Raw genomic sequence first — 7,847 nt, 5'->3', positions numbered from 1 at the left:
ATATATATATATATATATATATACACTATTACAACTCATCTCCTCGAAAAAAAAATAGACTCATTCGATGCATTTTTGCATAAAATTTTTGCACTACATGACAAATGTGTCGCTTTGTTCCGCAAACCGAGTTATTAATTGTTATTATTAAATAAAATTGACAGATATACAGATTAGGAAATCTGTTGTATCGATGGCATAGAAGGTTAAACAAATTTTCTGTTTTACAGACAAATATTTAACCAAGATAACCAAGGCAAATACTCTGCTGTAAAAATAAAATATAGAAAATAATTTGTATTCTTAGAACAAAGAATGTGTTTTTAAAGGAGAGAATTTGTGTAATTAAAGCAGAAAACACTTATTCTAGCTTAAATTACACGTTCTCGTGTCCTTCTGCCATCGATTTGACGGATTTCCTAACCTGAATAACCTGAATAGTCATCAACTTCAACGATTAATATCTCAGTCCACGGGGTAAAGCGATACATTTTTTTTGCAAGATTCGTTAATTTCGTGCAATAACGTGTTGAGCAAGTTTAATTTGTGTAATTGTAGAAGCAGAAAATCACTTACGTGTTCCTCTATGCCATCGATGTGACGGATTTCCTAACCTAACATTTTAATTCCAAAAGTGTATACTAATTCATCATCAGCCACAGAAAACAGACACATGTGTGATGTGATCATGCACATTGCCAGCGCCACATTTGCCTCTTGCGCCAAAAGTTCCAAAAGGACATTACCCCCACCACTTCGTAGCGGCGATGACGACGACGTCGACGACAATGATGTTTCTTAATATAAAAGTTTCAGATTCGTATTTTGCGTCGCAATATCTCCGCTCGTAGAGCACGTAGAGAGAAAATAAAAACACTTTCATTATATATCCCGAGCGGTTGCAATCGATTGAGTACACTTAGAATTTGATCAGTTCAGCCCTTATTCTGATAATCTCGATCTGCCGCAACTCGCCGGCTCGCGTAAAGTAGCCACGGTAGTATCGCTGCGCGTAGCTTAGCGCTGAGACACTACCAGTGTCTCCAGATATTTGTCGAATTTAATTGTGATGTCGCGTTTACGAAGTCTCGTTATTTTAAATTCATCAGCAACTATTCCATTGCTTCAGACGCGATGCAACTGTTTCTGCTGCACCTTTTGACGTCACGAACAATGTCATTGAAATTCGCTTGCGTCACAAAATGCGGCACTTTATAACCCAATTTACTTGGTGTTGCAACAAATTCGGATTCGAGCTCAGAAACGTACTATTTTTGGAATAAAGATTCTATTTTTGGATTGAAGAATTAAGATTGCATATTAATTACCACGTTGACTCTCATTCGCCCTGTTTTTTTTTTGAGCTTTTGTTCAGAAAATATGTCACTTGAAGTAGAAGGTGATGATTTTGATTGTTTTTCCGGTATGTCTTCTGAAGGCGCAGTCGGATAGTCTGCAGAACGTACTCATGCCGGAATCACAGATTCCACATCGGCGTAATTAATTTTTTTTCACGAATACTGTATCGGAAACCAGAAGTTTTCAATTTTGTTGCTCAAAAATAGCATAATTTAGGTGCGTGTTCGGTACCTCGTAGCCAAATTGTCAGTGCAACAAATTTAATTTTATTGGATTTAGTTTTCCATCCGAGCAAACAACGATAACAATAATCGCTCACAATTTCTGGCACAAATTCAATATATACGTCACATGAAAATAGACTTCAAATGCTGCTACGATATTTTTTGTTATATTGTTAGGCCCATGCTCCGTCGCATACCGTGCTGTGCTGACACCCGTGGTGTCGCGTTGTCAAGACGACGTGCCGTTGTTGACGATGAACAGCTGTCAGATCTTCGGAGAGCAGTCAAGACGTACGGACGTGCTTCTCCGCCGATTACACATATTATCGTTACGCTACTTATGTACTGACGATCTCGTGGTGCCGACGTTAGTGAATAAACGGCTTCTTATTTCCTACTCTTTAAGCCTTGAGTCTCTTTATTTCCGTGGCTCAGGAGTGCGCGTTACTATCCGAGTGCAATCTCGTGCATCGGGCGCAACAATATTTTGCATATGGTTTGGAGGTGCAAATAAACCACACACATAACAATAATTATTTCGATTTGGACACTGCATTATTGTTTATTTTAATATTTCCTTTACTTTCAATTTTGTTTTAAATGTACAGTTTGAAATTTCATCAACTACATCCGCGGTCGCGATTGTTCGAACTAAGCAAGAACGGTATGAGCTGGATTATGATGCTTGTTTACGTCGTTTTGTTTAGGTCGCGACAATGTCGAAGTAAGTCAGTATCGAGACACGAGTATGCTTTCCTAACATCTACTTTCAGAATTTCTTTGAATTTTTTGTGGGAGGAAACTTGTGCTGTACAGTATTATAAAAAGACACTTGATAATACTTAAAAAACGTTAACGACTTGAGCTGGTAAAACGCTGAGACACGGGTATCTTTTTTTACATCTACTTTCAGAATCTCTTTGATTTTTTCATGGAAGGAAAAAAAATCGATTTTTGTCGTCTTGTTTTATTATCTGTTACATCCTTATGTATAATATTATAGGGCAATCAAATGGAACGTAGTGAAAAATTTAGACATTGAAATCCACTAATATGTTAATAATCATCATGATTGACAAAGCACTTTTTCTATTTTGAAATCAGACGACAGATTATCTGTTTATATAATTCCGTGGCCTGGAACGGAACCCACTCACAAACAGCTTCCTGTGCTGTTGCATCCGACAGAAAGCCTTTCAAATTCTTCTTCAGTACCCTGATTCTGATAATCTTAACGACGTTATGATCTTAGCATCGTTATGTTGTCGTTTTTTATCATGTAGTATAATATTTGCGCAATGATAATATCTGAACTGTCGTTAATGGTCATAGATTCGTAATACGTGTCTCTAAAAATGTGAAAATCGCATAGCGGTACAGTTTCGGTGAAAAGTGTCGGAGCCCGACCTACAGTCCAGATGTATATATCGCCATGTGATTTCTACATTTTTGGAGACCTGAAGAAAAGTCTGAAAGGCAGGAAGTTTTTATCAGGCGTAACAGTGCAGAAGGCTGTTCGTGAGTGAGTATGATCTCAGCCCAAGTTTTATAAACAGGGCGACTCTGTCATCTGATTAATAATTTATTAACATGTCAGTTAATTTCAACGTGAATTTTTCATCTGTCACGTTTCATTTGACAGTTCTAATATAATTTTTCAGAATTTTTATGTAACTTTTAGAATTTCTCAGAATTTCTGTATAATTTTGTAACTATTAAAATATTTCTTTGATTTTTGCTACGAATTAGAACACTTTTTAAAAATAATTAAAAAATTTCTAAGATTTCTTATTCTAATTTCTAAAAAACTTTTAAAATCTAAAAAAGTTTAAAGTATTTAAAATAAATCTTCATAAATTTAAAATATGACAAATTCTTAAAAATATTATCAGAAAGGCCTCGGTGGTTTAATGGCTTAAGACGGTCGTACGGAATACAAGAGATCCGGGTTCAAGTCCCGGCCGAGGTAATATTTTTCGCAATAAATTTATTTAAGGTTTTCAGCACATTGTCAATTTAATTTAACTTGTGATATTATTGCAGTAGTTTAATTGCGTTAGATAAAGTCCGGAAAAATTTCGGCGCGCAGTTTGAATAACTACAAAAATATGATATATATATGCATGTACATATATAGGATATAGATAATTCACTGGGAATTATTTAGGCAAAAAAGATCTAGCTTTGATCGTCATAGGCCTGAATACGCTTATACTTAGTGTTTAATTCTTGTCGGTCCGAATAAAAAAATCTTATATTATCAGATATTTTGAAAATTTTTTGGACCCAAGTTTCGATTTATAATCGCTCTCGCAGAGCTTTTGAAACGAGTTTGTTTATTAATTTTCAGGAAACTTCAAAAAGTCCAGACGGACCGCTTAAGACAGGAGTAAAGAGGAAATTTGAGGTTATAAAGAAAACAGGAGAAAATGAAGGAAGAGAAACAAGGATGCTTAGCAAGTCCGAAAGAGCACAACATAAACCCTTCTCCTGCGACCTTTGTACCTTGGCTTTCACGAGAGCATCGCACTTGGCGAGGCATAGAAGAGTGCATACTGGCGAAAGACCCTTTGCTTGCAGTATTTGTCCACGGATGTTTGCTAGGCAAGATAAGTTGAAACAACATTTGGATTCGCACTTGCAATGGCCGAAAAGAAAGGGCGGACAAACAATATCTTCGTCACCGACGAAAGGCAAACGCGGCAGGCCACGTAAGGTAGCGGCAGAGTAATTTGAGAATTTAAAATTGCGGCCCGTCACATAAGAATGTTTATCTGTATTGTACTTAGCATTGTCCTAGAAAACAAACTGATATTATTTACCGTTATTTTGACATTAAAATGACAAGAAATCAATGTCAGTTTATTTGCTGGAGCAATTTGCTACTTACATTTGTAAATACCTGGAAAAGTTATATAGAACCAAATTTAAGGATTCAAATTCGATATACTTCGTTCTCATTTTTAGTACTTCAGTGTTACTTACCTCATGACCGCTTCACTGTTCATAATTATTCTGATCTCCTATCAATACCCAATCTACTTTATGGCCTCGTATTCTTACATATTTGTTTCTCATACCTCTTTAAAATAATATAATCTTTTCTTGCGCTCTTTTATGACGGACTGGTAGCTGAGCTTCTTTCTGATAGCCTAGTCAGATACCATTTTACTATCTGTATACATTTCAGGTTAATTTGGAGCAATCTGCGATGGAAGAAATTTTAAAATTTGGCGAGTTTAGCTCTTTATTGAACAAGTCCCATTCCGCGAATTCGACGAATAATAGTGAAAACTCCGGGAATACTGGAAACGATGGCAAGAGGAAAGAAGCGCATCGAGACGAGGATAACTCGTCCCACAAGGAAAAAGACAACCGCGGCTGCCAAGTCGAAAATGGTCAGGACATTGTTTAATAGAATCTTCAGTTGGAATCTGGATTTAAGTGTCTGTAAACTTATTTTTCTATGTACAACGGCAGAACGCGATCAACGAAACATAGAAGAAAAAACTTATTGAGCTTCTTTGAAAAGTCGTGGTATCTCTCTTTTTCCCAAGTCTATTTCAAGTTCAATAGGGCTTATAATGTCTTCTCTCGTTCCGATTGAATATATTCGTATATGCAAAGTATGTAGCGAACTATTTAACGTAAGTACCTGAAATATCGACTACTAACGTTATTATCAAAGCGCACGAGCCTCTAAAGAATCCAACAGTATGAACGAGGGTCAGAGCAGAAGTCGATTATCTTCGACTGGATGCATCAGTATAAATTGGTTCCGTTAGTATCGAAAGGTAAGATTAATATAAAGGAATATCCACACACGCACACGCACGCGCGCGCGCACATACACACACACACACACACAATATAAATATATAAACCCGACCAAATAATATACGCGTGAAGAATACGGCCTGACTTTCAGTGTAAATAATTTTAATTTCTCGACATATTGTAGCTCGACATTTTACATTAATTGCGATATACTTAGATATTTGAGTTTGAAATTCGAAAGTTCAGGTATGAAAACATCTATACATCCACTGTAAAAATTAACGCATGCAAACGACATTATTCTAAAAAAATCTTGCGAGAGGCAATGTTGGGTAATATCTAGATACATATTTCTAAATACATGTATAGATACATTTTGTATGTGAAAGCTTGTATGTGAGATATATTCGAATTGGAATATCCTAGATACAAAACATAGTATTTGAACAGTTTTTTAGATTTTATTTATACATTTCCATATACATTTTTACGTACTCTTTTATCTCTAGTAGAAAAAAATATATTCTTTTTGAAGATCATTTTTTATTTGAAAATTAATGTCGTTAATGGCGCCATAAGGATTTACGTACATAAGTTGAGTTCAGGAAGCATGCTGTCAGCGCTATTGCGTCTGCATTGGCTACACATGCAGAAAGTAGCTTTGCAATTGTTATAAAATTCTTTAATATGATTATTTTATGCATTTAAATCCAAAAGGAATCAAAGTCAAGAGATCGATCATAAGAATTTTACAACAGTAAAGCTGCTTTTACGTTAAACGTAGCTTTTGGCATCATATACTATCGTTCATAAATTTGAAAACGCTCGCGATTTTTTCATATTTTACAAAAATTTATAACGTACGTTTTCCTTTGACTGCACTAGTGCTCAAACAGTATAGCGTGTTTCCGTGGCGGTGATAAGTGAACTCATTCGGTGTACCGTGTTACGGTGTATGCAAGTTTTTTTCACGAAGTGGGATTTTGCTACACCATCTCAAAGGGATTGTGTAGAGTTAGTGACATTTAAAATTTGGAAATGGAAATTAACCAGGAGCAGGATTTTAGCGCAATAATGAAGTAGTGTACACTGGTGTGCAGTGTAGCGCTTACACGCAATTGGTGCGGTGCAAAGCTACTCCCAGTGCATCCCAAAGGAAAACGCTAAATTTCTCGATGATAAAAAATTGTAGAGAAAATTTTAAAAATGTATTTTAAAAAGAAAAAGCTTTAAATGTTGGCATTTGAATTTTGTCTTTATGATATTTTGTTCCTTAATTACATCAAATTGAAAATTTATATTTTTTTAGATTTTTATTACATTTTAAAGCACTGTGATCTGGAATTTGTAAACCTGGATGAAACATAATCGAAAAAAATTTAATAAATAGAGTAATTCCGGTATATATGCCGTATCTAACAAAAACTTAATTTATTAAATATTATTTACTATGTTTAAGATAAAAATGAATTATATCCGTAAAAACTTTGTACCGTCTATTACTATGAAAAAAATATTAGAAATACTTATTTTTCGTATGAGAAAAAAAACTTTTTGGAACCCTTGCATTTTTACCATATATCCCATAGAGGTGGGATATACTCATAGAGGGAGGTATGTTACAGCTTATGAGAAATTTATAAATAATTTATAAATAGGGGGGGTCGTAAAATGACACAATAATTTGTAAAATATGTTTACAAAGTTTTATTAAGAAATAAGAATAAAATATGTATATGATGTAACAGATAATAATTACAATCTTCCTACATACCATGGTATATAACAAGTGTTATTACATGAGGTACATATTTCCTGTAATGTGTTTATTGCATTTAGTGCACTGAATCCAATCTGAGCACTTTATATGCTTTGAGCATAAATCCCGCCCACTAAAAATGCCGTACATCCCAAACAGGTGGGATATATAAGACAACAAAGAATACAAGAGCAAAGCACTTGTATCTTGCTATACAACATGCTTTACTATATTCCTCTACACTTATGCATTACAAAATAACCATTAAGTATTTCACCGACCTACAGTAATCATTTTATGTAGATTATAATTCATGATGACACTACTTATTACAGTGACAAATCGATTCAACTTACAATAATTTCGTTAATATTAACAGTAAAAAGCTGAAATCATAACACAATATAAATATAACATAAAGGCATGTAACAAAGTAGTTGCGGGAAAATTACCCCCGCTCCTTCTATTTTTTCTGATTTCTGCGGCCTAAATCCTAGCGCGGCGTATTTGCCGGAGTTATCCTAAACAAAACTTGGAACTTTGTCATATTCATTCACGTATGGTTCTGTTTATCTGCAACGAATATTTCCGAAGTCTGCCAAGAGTTATTGCATATTATATGTAATAAATACAAGTAATATTATATTTCATTCCTTCCGCAAATTATCTAATTATTATTATGTATGATTTACGAAATTCATTTTCAGGTATTATTGAAAATGGTTGGA

The 7,847-nt window shown here is 34.7% G+C and overlaps 1 protein-coding gene across 1 annotated transcript; it reads left to right on the top strand.

Moving 5' to 3' along the window:
* Positions 1 to 2,299: 2,299 nt before the first annotated feature.
* Positions 2,300 to 5,740, top strand: LOC108758971 (early growth response protein 2). The gene is made up of 3 exons (XM_018504220.1): positions 2,300 to 2,307; positions 3,900 to 4,299; positions 4,774 to 5,740. Exons 1-3 carry the CDS (start codon positions 2,300 to 2,302, stop codon positions 4,996 to 4,998), a joined length of 633 nt encoding a protein of 210 aa, XP_018359722.1. The 3' UTR covers positions 4,999 to 5,740.
* The last annotated feature ends 2,107 nt before the right edge of the window (positions 5,741 to 7,847 follow it).

The sequence above is a fragment of the Trachymyrmex cornetzi genome, unplaced genomic scaffold, assembly GCF_001594075.2.
Source record: "Trachymyrmex cornetzi isolate Tcor2-1 unplaced genomic scaffold, Tcor1.1 scaffold163, whole genome shotgun sequence".
Lineage (NCBI taxonomy): Eukaryota > Metazoa > Arthropoda > Insecta > Hymenoptera > Formicidae > Trachymyrmex > Trachymyrmex cornetzi.
The sequence above is the reverse complement of the archived record's forward strand: the minus strand, read 5'-3'. Positions and strand labels throughout refer to the sequence as shown.